Here is a 17,526-nt window from a genome sequence, read left to right on the forward strand (position 1 = left end):
GCCGCCTTGCCCCTGTTCCAGAGCAACGCCACGCACGTGTCTGGCTTTGGCAACTGTCAACCTCACCCCTGAGCTCTCTAGCCAGCTCAACCCCTGCTTCCTCCCAAAGGCCCCGAGTTCTGTCAGTCCTGGATGCTGCTACACCCTGTGCACCTGCACCCAGGCCCAGACAAGGCCTGACAAAGCTCCCTCAGCAGCTGGCCCACAGCGACAGGCACCCCAGTTCTAAGCCCCTGAATCGAGTATGCGGCACTTGTGTCCTTTTACCAGGGACAGCTGGCATTACAGAGCTTGGCAAGGTCAGTAGGGATTGTACACATTAGTCAAGATGAACCCTTCAGAAAATCACCAATAGAATTGGGTGTGTTACTCATTCTGAGGTCAGTTGTCGTGCAGTCATTAGACATGTGAGCGAATGTAAAGCTGTGGGAAAACACTCATAAAATATTAAGTGCAGAAACAACCAAACTTGTTTACATATTATGTATGGATATGTCATGTGTAGAATATAAAGCTCATCTTTGTACATGTATGTGATGTTGTGTAAGGTAAAAACATGTATCCATAGCGGAAACCTGGCGGGATAATGAGTGAAATGTCAACAGATGGTACTTCTGGCTCCCTTAGGTGGGCTCAGTTTTCCACAAAGAAAATGTGTTTTGGATAAGTCAAAAAATAGTTTCCAAAACCAATTCAGTCAGCCAACAGTTTTCTGCCACTCTGTTCTATGCTGCTAAAGCAGTACCCACATGTGGTAGCGTGAAAGTAATTGGCCCCCATAAGCTCATAGGGAGTGGCACCATTGAGAGGTGTGGCCTTATTGAAGTAGGTGTGGCCTTGTTAAAGTAGGTGTGGCCTTGTTGGAGGAAGTGTGTCACTATGGGGGCAGGCTTTGAGGTCTCTTACTTAAGCTTCATTCACTCAGTGTCACAACCACTTCCTGTTGCCTTCTGATCAAGATATAGCCAGCACCATGTCTGCCTGTACACCACCATGCTCCCAACCATGATGACAATGGACTGAACATCTGAACTGTAAGCACCCCCCCCCAGTTAAATGTTTTCCTTTATAAGTTGCCACGGTCATGGCGTCTCTTCACAGCAGTGGGAACCCTATCTAAGACACCACACTTTCACACAGCCCTTCCGGCCTCGTGTGGTAAGCCTGTGCTCCCCTCAGCACTACAAGCCCTAGCCTGGCCAGGACAGGTAAGGCCTTCCTCTCAAGTCAAGTAGGGAAGAGATGCGGACCTCAGAAGCATGCTATCCATGTTGCCTCTCTCAAGGCCGGTGCAGTAGATTTCCTAAAAACCTCATGTATGTGTTTCCTTTCCAGTGCGCCCAATTCACTCCTCCACATCCAGCCCTGCCATCTCCATCCATGAGGTGGGTCATACTGGAGTCACCAAAACTGAGAGGAGTGGTATCACCAGACTGAGGAGTGAGATGAAGCAGGTAAGAAGGCCTTAGCATGGCAGCTGTAAAGGCGGGGGGTATAAATGGTTCTTCTGCCAGGGCTCACCTCAGAAAGCTTCAGAAAGACCAGGGCATGTGAAGCGTTGGCCTGCTCTCTGTAGAAGTCGTGGGATCTGAACACAGCCCTGTATCCCAGGTAGGTACCCCAAAGCCATTTACATGCACTCACGACCACCAGTGTCTAGCCTTCATGTGACGTTACATGTATGTACTAGAATAATCCCTTGTCCATGTTTGTTTCTGTAGAGTCATGGGGATGGAGAGATGGATCAAAAGTTAAGAGCACTGGCTGCTCTTGGAGCGGGCTGGGTTCAGTTCCCAGCATCAACATGACAGCTTTTAGCTAGCTGTCTGTGACTCCATTTGTAAGGGATCTGATGCCCTCCTCTGGCCTCTGCAGGCACCCGGCACATAAGTGCTACACATATAATCCATGTAGGCAAATACTCAGACAACAAAAATAAATTTTTAAAAGTGGAATCATGTCAAAAGAGACAACCATTTCTCTATCAGATGTGTCCTTCATCTGAAATGGCCAGGAGGATGTGGAAATAGACAGGAATAATCATGATACCTGTATTTACCACCATCCACAGTTACCTGTTTCCTTTGTTCAACTTAATCTAACGCACAATAGAAATCCTTTTGAGCTGACCCTCACAGGTCTGCAGCTCAACACCTTTTCAGTCCTCATGTGCCTGATCCTGTGCTCGGACATGACCCCGACCCCCACCCCACCCCCGAGAAAATCTGGCCATACACTAGTCACACTGCCTCACTGGCTTGGGTCTATGAGGTAATAAAGGCCAGCCCCTGAGGCTGGGCCAGCATGCCCCGGCTTAGCAGAGAGGGTGATGGAAGCAGCGGAGCATTTTAAACTGGAACCAGGCTTTCACCTTCTGGTGTTTTTACTTTCAGATCATTAGGCGGGCTAGTGCTGATGAGCAGGTGAAGTGCCTTGTTTTGTTTGTCCTGGGGTAGCTGCACGCTCTTTCTGGCTTGAACGTGGAAGATGAGGCTGCCAGTACAGAGTGTGGCTGTGGGTGCGTGGTGGAATGGTACAGGAGGTCAGGCAGGTCAGCCCCAGAGGCAGAGAGCAGGATGAGAAGGCAGGAAAGAGGACTTGGCCCCTCGGCCTTTAGAAAATCCATTTAGGGTGGCCAGTCCAAGCCGTCTAAATGGGTGGCTCGTTTTGTTAGAGCATGGTATTGATCCAAAGAATTCCATTTCTCAAGCTCAGCCTTTAGAAAGATTCTTTGTGAAAGAGATGGACCAGGCTCTGCCTCCACCAACATTTCTCTTCTAAAAGAGGGGAATGTGGTCAGTAATCTCATCACTGCCTTCCTCCAACCTGGGAGGAGTCAACCCTGGATGGAAAACATGTCAGGCCCCTGTGTACATCACCCTGTGATATACGCCTTCCCTTTAGAAAAACATTGGACATTTTTACTTATAGGTTTATTTTTGAGATGGGGGTCTCCATGCAGCCGGGCTCAAGGGATCCTCCTGCCTCAGCTTCTTGAGTAGGTGGGACTACAGATGCACACTGCCACATCTGTCTTTGGATTCTTATTCCCAATGATTCCATGTCTCTATGACCAGAGAAAGTAAGTGTATGATGGCACATAATGCTGATTGCAGGTTTTCTCAGAGCATAGACCCTACTGAGTCTCTCATTTATGCTTCTTCTACGGAAGTGATTTTCCAAACATCTTCCTTTGTCAGCCACTCGGTGGCACCGTCCCTCTGGTTACCCACAGCTCAAAAGCCTGGTGGGTGAATATGGATGGCTTCTTCCATATAGTGCTGCCCTTGCCTGTGATGGGGGTGAAGTAATTACCTTCCTGCTCTCTTGTGTTCATATTCAGTCAGCCAGTACCAGTTTTGTATTTGGCCACTCGCGTCAAGAAAATGCTCTCTGGTAAAAATTTAAAAGGGGTCATGGTGTTGTGTCAACTCATTTTTGCAAGCATACCACAGACACAGAGCAGTATGCAAATTAAGGGTGCCATCTCGATTCTTAGATGAGGAAAGCTGTAAATGGTCAAAGGTCATCAGCCTGCTCCCCATGGACATTTAACAGTGATCTATGGGATACCTGTTGGATGGCAGGTGTTAGTGGCAGTTAGGGGTATTTTGACATCTATGGATGTTCACAGTGCAACAGAAAACATTAGCATGGCATGGTCATGACTTTGGAACATGTCCTAGTTTGGTTAGGTCAACCTCACAAAGGAGAAGGAGGGAACACTTGCTATCTCAAGCCAAGCTGGGCGGCAGGGGAGCATGGGTGTGCCTCTGTCGCTGGTGCTCAGTGAGAACCTCGCTAGGCTTCGTCTCTGCCTTCAGTCTCTGTGCTTTTCGTGCTGGGGTCTCTTGGTGTCACTGCACGTGACTGAGTCTATTCTTTTTGTTTTGTAGTTCTTTCCTGTGGGCCAGGCTGTGTCCAACAGTTTGCATTCCTTCAAGTCTGCGGTAAATCTGTATTGGCGTCGCACCCCCTCCCAGTCTTCTCCATGTCTGTACTGTCCAAGTTCTCTTGTGGCCTTACCCATGCTCCCACCTCGTCCCCACTTATGTTTAAGGGTGTGTGTGTGTGTGTGTGTGTGTGTGTGTGTGTGTGTGTGCGCGCGCGCGCGCGCATGCGCGCGCGCATAAGTTCACATGCAGTTTTGGACATGGAACTGAGGCCCTCACACATTCTGAGCAAACATTCCAGCACTAAGCTTTGCTACAACCTTCAGCCCTGACTTCTGAAGGTTTGAGTAAAGGTTAAGGCAGTGATTCTCAACCTGTGTGTCACAAATTCTTGGGGGGGGGCGGGTCAAACGATCCTTCACAGGGGTAGCATATCAGATATCAGACCTGCTTATCAAATATTTACATTATGATTCCTAACAGGAGCAATGAAAATCATGTCATGTCTGGGGGTCAGCACAACACGAGGAACTGTATTTAAGGGTGGCAGCGTTAGGAAGGCTGAGGACCACTGGGTTAAAGGTTTTCAGGTGATGCTGAGGGTACCTTCAACTATAAGTTTGAGAACATTCTAGAAAAGTTTATATATTCTTGAACTGAACTTTGTTTTCCATCTCATGCTCTCAGATCTTAGCTTGTAAAACTCCTCAATAGAGTGTGGGTGAGGTGTGCTCACCTTACCAATGCCCCGGAGTTTCTAGAGTCTTCCGAACACTGCTTCCAAGGCCGTTCCTTGTTTGTTTTGCAGTGTTGAGGATGAACTGGGATCCGAGCGTGCTCAGCAGGCACTCCAGCACCGCCCCACCTCCCAGGCCTCCTGCCTCTTTGTTGAGTGTTCACCGCTGCCCCCAGCCTAGGCAGCAAGCACTTTCTCCTCTCCTGCCCCAGCTGAGCATGTGGCCCTCGCTCCAGTGGAGGCCCAGGAAATGTTCTAATTGCAGAGGCGAGTCTGAAGCTGCCTCCCAACACCAGAAGGAGAAAATCAGCTGAGTCATTGATGAGTGTGGCTGTAATTACTTTTATTTGTAGCTAATTGTTGCCTTATTTAAATGGCAGTAAGGAGCCCGGCAGAAGAACCCAGCCTAACTAACTGCCTTTTCAAAATAAGATCTGTTGAAGTCAACATGAGTTCTGAGAGAAGAATCCCACCTCCTGCCCTGCTAGTGTGCTTAATATTTGGATTTTTATTTTTAAACCTTTAAATTTGAGGTTGCAAGTTGAGAAACAGAAGTGCCAAACAGTCCAAACAAAAATGCACGTGAAGATGTGTGCTAGCCTCATCCCAACCTGAAGAGTCCCTCCATGGGCGGGTCGGTGGCAGCTTCCACACCTGATCGCTGCCTGGTGGAAGTCCGTCCATCCTGCCCCCAGTGGTCAGCAGCCCTCCAGCACTTCCCTTGTGGAGTCTAGAGAGGCCTAGCCTCTCACAAGGAAATGGGAAGGTGTCGCCCTCTAACCCTGGTCAGCAGGTCTAAGCTGAAGGCCACCGTAGAAGAAAACTCAGGACCAAGAGCAGGACAGTAGAAATGAGGATTGAGAGGCAGGGGGAGAGCCCCACTGCTAGGCTAGGGTTCCTAGTTGACTTTCTGTCTTCACTCCTGGCCCCTTCTCCCTGTGTGTGTATGTATGCCATTCTCTGTGCTGTTTGTCCCATGGGGAGGTGATGGTCACTTCTCCGTGGCGCTGCTGAAGGAAATCAGGCCCGTGGGCATTTGCCCCTACCCCAGGTCGTCTCTCCTTCCGGTCCAGCTCATCTTCTCGGAGACCACCTCTCCAAGTACTCTTGTGGCTTGCTTCCCTTAAATCGGCTTTGCGTGCCTGGCCAGTGACCTCTGAGGGAGTGGCCTTCTGGGTGACAGCTTCCCCCTGAGCAACAGGGACTCTGTGGGAGGGGGGGGGGTTGTGTCTTCACCAAGTGAGTGGCAGCAGACAGCTCCCTCCGGGAGATTATGTCCCCGTCGTGTAGATGGACTGGTGATGCCAGCTAGCATAGGGCACGGGCAGCCTCGGCCCGGTGCTGTCACAGATGCTCTTGAGCTTGGCCGTGGCAGCCTGATGGCAGAGCCCACAGCTGGATCTCTTTGGCCTCTGTCCTGTGAGCTCAGGGCCCCACCCCCACCCCTGGCGTTATCCTGAGAAGAAGTAAGCTACCAAAACAGCATGAAAACCTATATCCAACATCAAGTAGCCAACAAATTAGAGTTCCGGAGCCCTGTGCCCCTGGCTGGGTGACATGTGGAGGAAGATTTTGACTCGTTTGCTGAGCTGGCCTTTCAAGGTGGCCAGTTTTTCCCTGTGGGCACCTGCCTCTGAAGGCCAAATGGGTATCTGTCTTGCAGAGGTCCAGTACCCCATCCTCCCCAACGGGCACGTCATCTACAGACTCCGGAGGACAGCACATGGGATGGGGTGAGCAGCAGGGCCAGTGGCTGCGCAGGAGAAGGCTGGACGGGGCCATCAACAGGGTCCCCGTAGGCTTCTACCAGAGAGTGTGGAACATCCTTCAGAAGGTGAGCCGGGTGCTGAGGAGACAGACTCTGCCTGCCTCCAGGAAGCCCAGTGAAGGTGCCAGGTAGCGAGAAGCTGAGGGCTCCAGAACGTGCAGCCCCAACCTTGATTGGCTCAGCCTGGAGCAAGGTCTCTGTCCGTGGCACGTTAGCATCTAACACTAGGTAACTGTACTACGGTGCCGTCTTGTGCACTGTCTTAGAGGAAGCAGTGTCTACCGACTGATCGCCGGTGGCGTCTCCCCTCCCGGACATGGCCCCACAAGTAGCTTTAGACATTGTCAAATGGCACGACAAAATAGCAGCCCTGCTTGTGTACAACCAACTCTGAATAGTTTAGGATCCTAGAAAACTAAAGATAGACACACACACACAGACACAAAAAAAAAAAAAAAAAAAAAAAAAAAAACCAGACAGGGCAGGGAAGACTTGGAACAAACATTGGTGCCCCAGAGGATCTGCAGCATTACCTCTGGATCTGGCTTGAGGCTGAAACAATGTGATGGAGCCCCTGCTTCCTGCTAGGCCTTGGGGGTACTGAGAAAAGATTGTAGCCTCACCCCAGGAGCCATGTGCCCTCAAGGCACACTCTCCTTCCTGCTCTGGGCTACCCGTTTCCATGACTGGACAGGAGAGCCCCCAGGGCCCCCCACCCCTCAGCCAGCTGCCCCCTGCTCCTGTGACAGTGAGATAGGGCTGTGAAAATCGCATCCGTTTGTAGTGTGACACCGACACGAAGTGACACATCCCAGACCACACTGTGCCACACACACACCTGAATGCAGGGGGGCCTGCCTGTCTTAAACACCTGCCGCTGAAGTGGGGGTAGCCACCTTGTCCCCTACACCCCACAATCGGTCTTCTCCCACATTCATACCCCCCCCCAGGCCTCAACAGAGCTTGTCCTGCCTCCCCCGTGGAGGGACAGCATGCCTCATTTAAAAGCTTTGCAAAGCAAGACAAATTTCTTTTTTCTCCGAACCGTGCCTTTTTAGCTCGTTTCACAGTAGGAGAGGAGCGAGCTGCTAAAATCCCAAATGAGAACACACTCCGGCTCCTTTGTGAAGTCACAGCCCACTGTCTTCTTTCTGCAGCAGGCGCCCAGGGCCAGGCACAGGGCTTCAGTGGCTATGCTCTGTCCACCGAGGCCTTGCTCAAGACAGCTGCCAAGCTGGCTAGGAGGGCAGAGCCTGCAGAGGCCCCACGTTCACCCTTCTAGATTTTTGTGGGGAGCCCTCAGGCCAGCATGAAGGTAGGGCAGCTGTTGCCAACTGGAGGGTAAAAAATGGCCAGTTAGACAAGGCCCATCTATTCCTCGAAAATCTCCTCAGTCTTCCTGGGGCACCATACCCTTCCAACCAGCCTTCTGTTGGCCCAATACCAAGATGCTTTTCTTATGAAAAAGCAGCATTTTGCGTTGCGCCCCGTTGGTATTTATATACATGGGTGTGCGTGTATGTGCATGTGCTCCAGCCTTTTGTGATTGGTGCTTATTATAGAAGTCTCGAAAATAGACGGCTGCAAAGGCGCAGGAGCATAACTTCACCAATGGGAGCCACGAGCATCTCCCGTCATTTTGGCACCAAAGGGGGCCTGGCAGGCACCCGGGCCCAGTTGCCAAGTGCCACATAGAGCCTCTTGGGAGGAGGACGCAGCAGCTCCCTAGGACATTGTTCCTGCACTGATCTGAAAGATGCCTGCTGGTTTCCCTAGAATTGTGCCATCGAAAACACAGCCTGTGGGCAGTGAGAACAACACTCTAAAAATAACCGACAGTCTGGCATGTTCCAGCCCTTGTGCAGATTTCCAGGGCAAGGAAAGTTGTGTGTCTGTGTGTGTGTGTGTGTGTGTGTGTGTGTACGCGCGCGTGCCCACGTGAGTGTGAGCAAGCACACACTTGTGGTGGTCTGGAATTTGACTGAAATGTCTGTGTTCTGCTTCCAGTGCCATGGTCTGTCCATCGATGGTTATGTCCTCCCGTCTTCAACAACTCAAGAGGTAGGGTGACATGGCTGATGCTCCTGTGCCTCGCACGTTTGTTCTGTGTAGACAGACCATCTGTAGGTCACCTTAACCACCTCACCCTCCAAGGGTGTGAAGCTCCTTCCCTTTCTTGTTCCCTTTTCTCTCTCATTCCCCTCAGAAATACCATTTATAGACTACTTGGGCCCTTCGAACCCCATGCAAACTCCATCCCCCACACGCTCGACCCACGCAGGGGCCGCTCCTCACACACGCATTCTGCCCTGTGCTCTATTTGCCCTCCATGCATTGTGGGGTAGCTTTAGCCTTCCAAGCAGGAGGCACCACACCTGGCACCTCCAGCCATTCCTTTAAAAATAGATTCGGTTTGGTTTGGTTTTTTTTTTTTTACCCTGACCAAGGTACCAGGCTTTATGCCACAGAGAATTTCTCTTCTTTGTAGGAGATTCTTTCTACAGGAAATGGTCCCTGCTCCCTAGAAGTCAGTCCAGTGGGTAGACAAAAGGAACTAGAACAATGTCAGCTGGCTCTTGGGGCGAAAAGCAGTCAGCCTCTGCCCCAGAGGGCTCCTGCTCCAGAGTCAAAGCAGCGTCTAGAAGGAAGGTAGCTTTTGAGCTGAGTCCCAACAGCACTAGGGGCAGTATTGCTTATAGGGCTCTGTCTGTCCCACATCTCACGCTGGAAACCCGATCCCTCTGGCAGATGACCCCGTGTGAGATCAAGTTTGCTGACCACGTGGAGTCAGTGCTCAACCGCGTGTCCCAGCCCGAGTATCGGCAGCTGCTGGTGGAGGCCATCATGGTACTGACCCTGCTCTCAGATACGGAGATGGACAATATCGGAGGCATCATCCACGTGGACCAGATTGTGCAGCTGGCCAATCAGCTGTTTCTTCAGGACCAGGTGGGTATGACTAGGCCGCCCACTCACTCCACTGCCAAAGCAGGAGAGTCAGGTTGGTTGCCATTTATCCCTGTTGGTGCTGGAGATGGGGTCCAATTGGAAGGCATGTACTCAAACCAGGAAAATGTCATCCCAGATGGTGAACAAATGTCAACCATTTGGTTAGGAAATGGCAAAGTGGCCACTTGGAAAATCTGACAACCTTTGGGGAATCTGGTCTGTGTCGGTGTAGGTTTTATTCCAGACACTGCCACTTGCTACATACCTACCTGCCTCTTGCTAAACTGTTTGCCCTGTATACAAAACTGAGTCAGACAAAGAAGCTGTCCTCTCGAAGAATCGGTGCCGAGCAGCACCCAAAGGAGGACTCTGAGAACACAGCATTCCCAGCAGAGGCAGAACATTACCATGCGTTCTGTCCCATTGCCAACATGAGATACCTGCCTCGTGGCACTGGCTTCCTGCCCTGAGGCCTACCCTCCAGCTCCCAGCCCCACCCGTCTGTAGTCGAGCAGATCATCTCCGACATGCAGAGAGGTTTATGAAGGAAAAAGATGGATCCCACTCATTTTTTTCTCCCCTGCTTTTTCTGGCTGCAGGTATCATTTGGAGCCACAGACACCTTGGAAAAAGACCAAGCCACAGGAATTTGTCACTTGTTTTATGACAGTGCTCCTAGTGGCGCTTATGGTACAATGACCTACCTAACAAAAGCAGTGGCTTCCCATTTGCAGGAACTGCTGCCCAGTTCAGGCTGCCAGATGCAATAGGGCCTTACCCATAAACACGACCACCCTCTGAATCTGCACTCGGTCCCATAGCCTCATTGGGAAGTCTTTTCTGCCTTCCCCCCCGGGTCCCCTGTTCTGATCCCCACCAGAAAGCTTCCCGGGGAGGAGATGACAGTACTCAAGCCGGAAGCAATGTGTGTTTAAGCCACAGATAAAGCTGATGAATCCCTGCTCCCCTGAGAAGCAGCCTGGGATCATTTTCTAGGTTCATTTCACTGGAACGTTTGTCACAGCAGCTGGGCTCCTGGACTCGGAAAAGGAACTGGAAATTGGTCTCTTCTGAGCGCAGAGTGAACTGAGAAGCCAGCTTAAATTGGCTCTCACCAAGAGTTACAGAAATAGGTCCGATGAGCTAGTGATACATGTTGAGGTGGAAAGATCCCTCCAGCGACAATAGCTAGACAAGCAGAGCTGGACAGGGGCACAGCCCAGCAGAGTGCAGTCTGTCTGAGGACCAAACTGTTCACCTGACAGAGTAATTCGGTCTCTCTGGAAATTTCTCCTAACCCCCACTCGGTTGAGGTCATATAAGTCTTCATTGCCCACATGAACTAAATTGGCCCTAGTTAATATTGGCTCGTAGTCTTCAGAGGATCTTGTCCTGACTGTCCACAGGCGTCTCCTCTCACCTTAGAAAAATTCCTTAGCTTCCAGAATCCAGAAAAAAACAACAAAAGGAAGGTGAGGCCCTGACTCTTCAGGTAGCCAGACTGTTTTAGGAGGGGGTCCCGTGGAAAGAAAGGCCTATGTCCCTGCTCCCCCTGAGATCACCACCGTGCATGCTCAAAGCATGAGTCAGCATTTGCCATGGAAATCAGTGGGGTGTTCCTGCAGAAACAATGCTCCCTTAAAAATAGCCTGGGAACCCAAACCATGTTTTTACAGAAGCACTCTCAGATGGGCATGGTTGGTACACTATGCCAGAGAAGGCTGAGTCCTGGCAAAGTCTGGCGATTCTTTCGCCATTGTCCTGGTGAATGGAGGTTCTTTTTAAGCCTTGCCTTCCCCATGTTGGGACGGGGATAAATAACTGAAAGAGTAGTTTCTGTGAATAATCAGGCCTGAAGGACAAAGTCACCTAGTGGCCAAGTGCTACATTCCCATCTAGTTGTGAGAGGTTCCGATTCACAGTGACTCTTCACCCCGGAAGTGGAAACAAGGCTGCTTTACTATCTTCTCAGAGTCTGTGTGGAGAGGGGTCTTGGTGATCAGAGGTGAACAGTATCCCTCAGGGTGGAGATTCGGGGCTGACTTCACTTTATTCTCAAAACAGAAGGTGGCAGGGTGCCCTGCTGTTCCCTACCACTTCTAGGCATTTCTAAAAACTGTCTTTACCTGTGTGTGTCCCTGTGAGTGTGTGCCGCCTGTGTGGGAGTCCCTGCAGAGGCCAGAAGAGAGCATCAGATTCCCCAAGAGCTGGAGCTACCGGTATTTGTGAACCACCCTGATATGGGTACTGGGCCCCAAGCTCAGGTCCTCGGGAAGAGCAGCAAGGACCTGCTGAGCCATCTCTCCTGCCCTCTTGGATCTTCAACATAAACCAGGGTCAGAGTCACGTGGTCCACTGACAGGTTCCCTGGTAGGTAATTTCAAACACACGGTGAGACAGGAACAAGGCTTGGAAGGCACGGGAGAAGTTCTAGAAGCAGAGCCCCTCAGACTGGGCCCGGTGCTAATTCCGCACACTCTTAGCCTGCCAGTGCCCTGGCTGTGACGTGAGAAGTGGCAGCTGCTGGGTTGGGCTCGAGATGAGCCACAATGAGCCATTCACCGCAGCCTCGCAGCCACTCTCTGAAATCTCTCCCCAATGCAGTCCCGAAATAGGACTGCATTTCCACAGGCAGCGAGCTGCCAGCTTCAAAGGAAGAGAGCAGGCTTCCGAGACGATCCCTTTAGTGAGCAGCCAAGGCCATGGCCAAGAGGGACAGATGTTTGCGGGGACGATGACAGTCCCATCCTGACATCAGCCTTTGCCTGGAGGTGCTGGTGGGGAGAAGGTCTCCTAGCCCCTGTGGCCTCCGTCTTGGCTGGCTGTTCCCCCGCTCCCAGAGGCATGGCAGGGAGCCTCTTTCCCGTCTCCCCTCCCAAAGCTGAAACGCCAGTTTTTAACCTTTGCAGGGGCCTAGAATGTGGCCCTAGAGGACAGGTCAGTGAATGCAGGGGTTACTTTCATATTTAACAGAGCCAGTTGAAAGGCGGCAGGCTGCCCTCTGGTCTGCTCGCCCCGGTTTTCCAAAGGTCAGCTCTGCTATCCTGGCATTGACACCAGGACTTGATCTTGGGGAAAGGGAGTTGGCCTTTGTGTGCCTTAGTTTACCCATCTGCCAAAAAGAGTAGGAGACCTCCTGACTGGTACAGAAGCTTCCTTTGGCGGTTAGGTGACCAGATATTCCCTAGGACAACACCAAGCCGTCTGAAGCGAAGGAACGCTATGTCATGTCCAGGTTAGTCTACCCTCCTTCTCAGCCTCAGCCATAGGAAAGTGGTTGGCAGGCATCAGCTGCCCAGATAGGAAGAATGCAAACATTTCTTGGAGAACAAAATGGGGAGCCCACCAGTCAAGTGGCAAAGAAACACTTGGCCAGTTGATTGATGCCATTGGTTTCTGGACAAGATGGCAGGAGCCTTGGCCTCTTTCCATAAACTACAGTGGAGTCATCTCTCCATCCTGTTGACTTGTGCACAAGTCCAACAAGTCACCTTTGGCTTCTCTGCTTCCTTCTTGTCAAAGGGGACAACAGTCTCTCATCTCTCCCTGTGTGCCATTCTCTTTCAAGGTGACTCCAGCTTTTGAAGTCCCTGCCATCTGCCACGTGCAGCTCTGTACTTTGCAGGATGGGAGAACATCATCTTCCCAGAATGCCGTCTGTTCTCCAGTATTGGCCATTGGTAGTTCTGCTTGTGAAGAAAAAAGCAGCACTTTGCCCTCCCAGAGCCCAGTCCCCCTTGTCTCTCTCCATCAGAAAGCCAATTAGGAAAAGCCATAACCTCGAGTTACTGAGAGAATTCTCAGAGGAATGAGAAGAGCAGTTACTAAGATTAGCTTCCAATCTTCGGCTGTGTGTCTGATTGATGGTAGGGAAAATTCCATCAGAAAACTATCTTTCAGGAGAAGATATGTGTGTGTGTTTTTAAGGGACTATAATGCCTTCTTCGAGAGACTGCACTCAGCAGAGACAATGAGCTCTGACCGTGTGTGACTTTCCCCTTGCCTTACTGCAGTCCATAACTGGTCTGAGAAATGAACAAACGAATCTGAAGGCATGTGCAGCATGCCTTCCATGGCCAGGCATCGCTAACTAAGCACATAGAGACTTGGCCATGCACGGTGGCAGATAACGAGCAGCCCACTCATTTCTGAAACCCTCAGAGGAAGGCACATTGGCCAGGCTGCTTATCCGAGAGTTCTTCATGCTGATCTGTTGACATTCACATCTCAGTTCTAAATCTGGTGGCTGCCGAAGCCTTCCGCTTCCAGCTAGTGGAGGCGAGGTGCGGACGGCTTCAGGTTGACCATGCTGCATCTTCATTGGGCACAAGGGATAACTGCTTCCATCGCTCTTTGTGTGTGTGTGTGTGTGTGTGTGTGTGTAATTGTGCACATTTAGAGACTAGAGGAAGACATTGTGTATCCTCTGTCGCTCTCCACATCATCCTCTCAAATCAGGGTCTCACTGGATCTGGAGATAAGCTGAAAGCTAGCAGGCCTCCAGTCTCCACTCTCCCACACGCCCCGCTTGTGTGTGCATGCATCCAAGCACACACAGGATGCTGGAGCTAGAGGCACATGTGTGGCTGCACCTGACCTGTTCATGAGTTTGGGGGTTTAAACTCAGGTTCTTCTTGCATAGCAATCACTCTTACCTGCTGAGCCCAGAGCCACCCACATCTCCTATTCAGAAGGATCAGCCCAGCTACACATTCAGGATGGACTTGCCAAGGAGAAATACCAGTCAGTAATTGACTCTTGGCTCTCATGGCCATTGTGTCACTTTTGGCCAAATGTCTCAGTTCTTACTTGCAAATAACAGAATCACACCCTAGCTCAGTAAATGCAAAAGATATTCCATAAAGAAGATTGACTAAGTCACATATCACCAAACCAAATCTCCAGCTTGCTCCCAGGCTCCCAGATGCCCCTGATGCAGGATACTGCCACCAAGGCCAGATGGGCCACCTCTGCCCTTCTGGAAACTGAATGTAGGGACTGCCACCTGTCATCAGCATGGACTGTAAACAGCCACAGGCTGCCAGTACAAAGCCTTGGGCAGGAATGCAGTATCAGCTGGTGGAAGAGGCCATTAGCTGGTCTTCTGCCTCTACAGTTGAGGCGGACTCAACCTCACAGTGTGGGGATAATGAATAGGGTTGGGCCAGCCATCCTAAACAAATAGGATTCCAGCCAGGAGTCTAGTTTTTGTTCTTTGTCCAGAAAAGAAGGACCCCCCCACCCCCCGTGTCTGAGCCGGAAAACTGGCTGTGGAAGTTGTGTGGAGAGTGAAGAGAGCACACGGGAACGTCCCCCCTGGCTGGAAACAGGACAGTTGTTTGTATGTTCTCCTTGGAAGTACAGCTGCCAAGCCACGGTTGTCAGATCGCCACTGGTATCCAGGGACAGCCTCCCCCCCACCACCACACAGCCCTCAGCTTCCAGTGAGCTGTCATAAATCAGTCCAGCAAAGCTTGCAGGAGTTGCTGATGGACCACACATTCTTCGTGACCACAAGCCCAGCCCCATTAGGCTCTCTGGACCCTGAGTGACAGCCCATCTGGAACAAGATGCAAATGATTGTCACATCTTTCCTTCTAAGCCACTAGCCAGCTGGGGGATTTAAAAATAAAGAATTGGAACAGAATCATGGTATAAGCCTCTCTCCTGACAGTGTGAATAATTTCCCCCAGCTGTCACCAGGGCCTGCTCCTGCGTTCTTGTGCGCACGGGAGGCCCTCCCCTTGGCTAGAGGGAGGCACAGCTAACTAGAGGAGGCTTCCTCCTCCTCCAGCTCCCTCTCCTTGTCTGGAGAGGCAGGCACGAGCTCCTCTGCATTTCTTTCCTCATTAAGCACGAGCCGCTGGGCTCCAGTGCAGGCTGGCTGAGAGGTTTGGAGCGGACCCGGTATCCGAGGAGAAGCCCTCTCTGTGCGGGAGTTGAAGTAGCTACACTGAGCGGACCCTGTGACCCAGAAGAATTGGGCTCTTGTGGCCCGAGTCCCTCCTTTTCCTGCCCAGGGTCTGGGACTCCTGGAAGACCTGCTCTACTGAGGGCACATAGCGGGAGGGTGGCACCAGCTGGCCATCAGCTTGGTCCTGTCAGCACACATGTATGCTGGTGCCAAGATAAGACGGGCTGGGGTTCGGAGGCCCCATGTCTACTAAGGACACAAACTAGTCACCAGTAGGAGAGGGGTCAAATGAGGGGTCAGAGGGAGTCTTACCTGGGCCCTGTATCAGCGCCGGCTTGTCAGCGCAAACATTGCTAGGACGGCAAGGTGTGAGCCTTGACAACAGAAGAGACGGGAGCAGATGCTGCAAGGCATTCTGGTAGCTGCTAGGCCAAGAAGATGCACAGGTTTCTGGGGGTGGCACACGGCCTACATCCTCTGTCATTCAATGCCAGGCGTCCCACTCCTGGGCGCATGCCAGGGCAGCCATGTTTGCTCAGCAGTGCAGGAAGGGAAGGGAACCCCTGGCACTACTGGGAAGAGTTTGCACGGTATCACGTGCACTGCTTCCTCCAACCCCTCCCTGTGTGGTGACGGGTGCAACCCCCTGCAACAGGATTACTAAAGCACCTGCCACAAGATGGAGACCCTGGAGCCACAGCTGCTTAACATCTGTCGAAGCACGGTGCTCTACAGACAGGACAGCCGGGGGAGGCCAGGCCATCTCCGTCTCCTGCAGTGTAACCAAGGGGGTGAGAGCGGACCCCAACCCCTCCCTCTCCCTCCCCCAGGCAAAGGAGGAATGACTAATTAGATGTGTTGGGGTGCGCTGAGCTGAGCCGTGGACAAGAATAAAGCAGAGAGGTGCAAGGGTGGGACCTGAGGGAGGGGAGGATTGGAGAGGAGCTCTGCCGAGGCGACGCTTGATGCGAGCTACAAGACGTGAGGACCTGAGCCAGGCAACGGATGGGAAAAGGGTGTTAGAGTGAGCAACCAGTGTAAAGGTCCTGAGGCAGAAGAACCCCAAAAATGTTCAAGGAAGCCAGGGGTAGGGGAGCATCCACTTTACTTTTTGTCTCAAGTCACAGGGAAGTTTTGAGCAGAGGCCTGACATAAATACTTCCCTGGGAGACTAGCTTGGAAGGGAGTTGGAAGAACGAGGCTAGCTGGAGATAGAGGGGAGGAGAGGTCTGCTTTACACTCCGCTGGGAGGGAGCATGTCTGTGAGAAGGTCAGGAAGGGGCAAGTGCCCCGAGTGGCTGACCTTGCACAGGGTATGAGATGCCCACAGTTTCCAGGGGCACTGGCTCCGGCTTGGCGGCTGTGTTGGGTAAGATACTGGCAGCCGGAAATGGCCGTGAGTAGATGAAAGTGGAGAAGAGGCTGGAGTCCTTCCTCCATGCTTCACCCATCTTTCCTGCTCAGACCCCAGTGCTCCTTATAACCTTTCCAAGCAAACATAGCCATATGTGTCCACACGTGCATGCGTGCATACGGAATGCCTGGTCTGTGCCCCTCAGTGGGGCTGCTGTTGGAGACAAGGCAGCAAAGGAGACAGTGTCTGGGAACTAACCCTGGGGCCCTGTAAACTTCTGCCCTTTCAAGAGGTTTTCCTCTCGCCTGATGGACTTCAGACCTCTGGTGTCCCTAAGCATCTGTGTGGCCTTCAAGTCAGGAGGCATGAGTTATAGACTTTGAACTTCTGCAATTGGCTCAAAGGCTGCTTCCCATGCACTTTAAATAGATATGCTGGGCTAAGTTTGAAATTGGATGCACCCCACTCCCCACCCCCCAAAAAAAGGCATAATCAGAAAAAGAAAAGAAAGCAAGAAAGAAATGTGAGGCACTCAATGAAAGAAAGGAGGCCCTCCCTGACCGAGGTGGCCATAAGGAACATTCCAGAAGGTTAGCCAGGAACATGTACCTTGAGGGATAGAGGAAGTGGGGATGGGAAGGAATAGTCCTAGGACAAGAGGGCTGGCTCTGAGGAGGCCCCGGAATAAGTGCTCCAGTCCAGTGAAGTGTTTTCCTGGTATTCCTTGGGGTACTGGAAAAGAGAGGGAGGCAGAGTTGGTTTCCTACATGGTACACATACACCACACATCCTACACTCTAAATCCAGCAGTCATGTTAGCAAATGAGCTGCCAAGAGCACACACGGTGTCCTGTCATGGCTTATGACCCCAACATGCCCAGCTTTTGCAGGCCTCTAATACACACCGAGATC

General features: G+C 51.7%; 1 protein-coding gene across 9 annotated transcripts in view; it reads left to right on the plus strand.

The window, feature by feature from the left end:
* The window catches only part of Phka2 (phosphorylase kinase regulatory subunit alpha 2), an 82,904-nt gene extending 72,750 nt beyond the window's left edge, over positions 1 to 10,154 (plus strand). For 3 of the 9 annotated variants that reach the window (XM_076562341.1, XM_015992125.3, XM_076562343.1), the window contains 5 exons: positions 1,336 to 1,454; positions 6,293 to 6,463; positions 8,405 to 8,458; positions 9,146 to 9,346; positions 9,946 to 10,154. In XM_076562341.1, the coding sequence (XP_076418456.1) occupies positions 1,336 to 1,454; positions 6,293 to 6,463; positions 8,405 to 8,458; positions 9,146 to 9,346; positions 9,946 to 10,116 (716 nt within the window). In that variant the 3' untranslated portion in view covers positions 10,117 to 10,154. Of the gene's footprint in view, positions 1 to 1,335; positions 1,455 to 2,393; positions 2,424 to 3,896; positions 3,951 to 4,701; positions 4,826 to 6,292; positions 6,464 to 8,404; positions 8,459 to 9,145; positions 9,347 to 9,945 lie in introns of those variants that run through there. The other 6 variants (XM_006973231.4, XM_076562340.1, XM_076562342.1 and 3 more) reach the window with 4 other exon arrangements.
* Positions 10,155 to 17,526: the final 7,372 nt, after the last annotated feature.

Source organism: Peromyscus maniculatus, chromosome X (genome assembly GCF_049852395.1).
Source record: "Peromyscus maniculatus bairdii isolate BWxNUB_F1_BW_parent chromosome X, HU_Pman_BW_mat_3.1, whole genome shotgun sequence".
NCBI lineage: Eukaryota > Metazoa > Chordata > Mammalia > Rodentia > Cricetidae > Peromyscus > Peromyscus maniculatus.